This window comes from Chaetura pelagica, unplaced genomic scaffold (genome assembly GCF_000747805.2).
Source record: "Chaetura pelagica isolate M959 unplaced genomic scaffold, ChaPel_1.0 scaffold42, whole genome shotgun sequence".
Taxonomy (NCBI): Eukaryota; Metazoa; Chordata; class Aves; order Apodiformes; family Apodidae; genus Chaetura; species Chaetura pelagica.
The window spans coordinates 23,422-24,000 of NW_009952575.1; the positions used below are offsets into that span (position 1 = coordinate 23,422).

General features: G+C 48.2%; 1 protein-coding gene across 1 annotated transcript in view; it reads right to left on the reverse strand.

Moving 5' to 3' along the window:
• CBWD1 (COBW domain containing 1) overlaps positions 1–333 on the reverse strand; it is a 21,522-nt gene extending 21,189 nt beyond the window's left edge. Inside the window, exon 1 of the mRNA XM_009993617.1 lies at positions 24–333. Within this exon, the coding sequence (XP_009991919.1) occupies positions 24–333 (310 nt within the window). The remainder of the gene's footprint in view (positions 1–23) is intronic.
• Between the last annotated feature and the right edge of the window lie 246 nt (positions 334–579).

Sequence of the window (579 nt, forward strand, 5' to 3'; positions counted from 1 at the left end):
TGTGTCTGCTTATTTTAGCCTACCGACAAAACTATCAGAACTGTAAGATGCACCACATTGCTCCTCACAGTCCCTCTGCACTAGCTGAGGAGTTGTTAGAATCACAGAATGTTTGGAGTTGGAAGGCACCTTAAAGTTCATTGAGTTCCAGCTCCCCTGCATGGGATCCTCTTCTACGAGGATCTGCTCTGTGATCTTCTCAGGCACAGAGGTGAGGCTGATAGGTCGGTAATTCCCAGGGTCCTCCCTTCTACCCTTCTTAAATATGGGCATAACATGTCCTTTTATCCAGTCACCAGGGACTTCACCTGACTGCCATGACTTTTCAAACATCATGGACAGTGGTTTTGCAACTACATCCGCCAATTCCTTCAGGACTCTGGGATGTGTCTCATCAGGTCCCATGGACTTGTGTATCTTCAGGTTCCTTAGATGGTCACAAGCCTTATCTTCACCTGCACTGGGGGGAGTCTTTGTCTCTCTGGTTCCCATCCTGTGGGCCATCAACATGAGAGTTGTGAGGAGAGCGGTTGCCAGTGAAGTCTGAGGCAAAAAAGTTGTTGAGAACCTCAGCCTTCT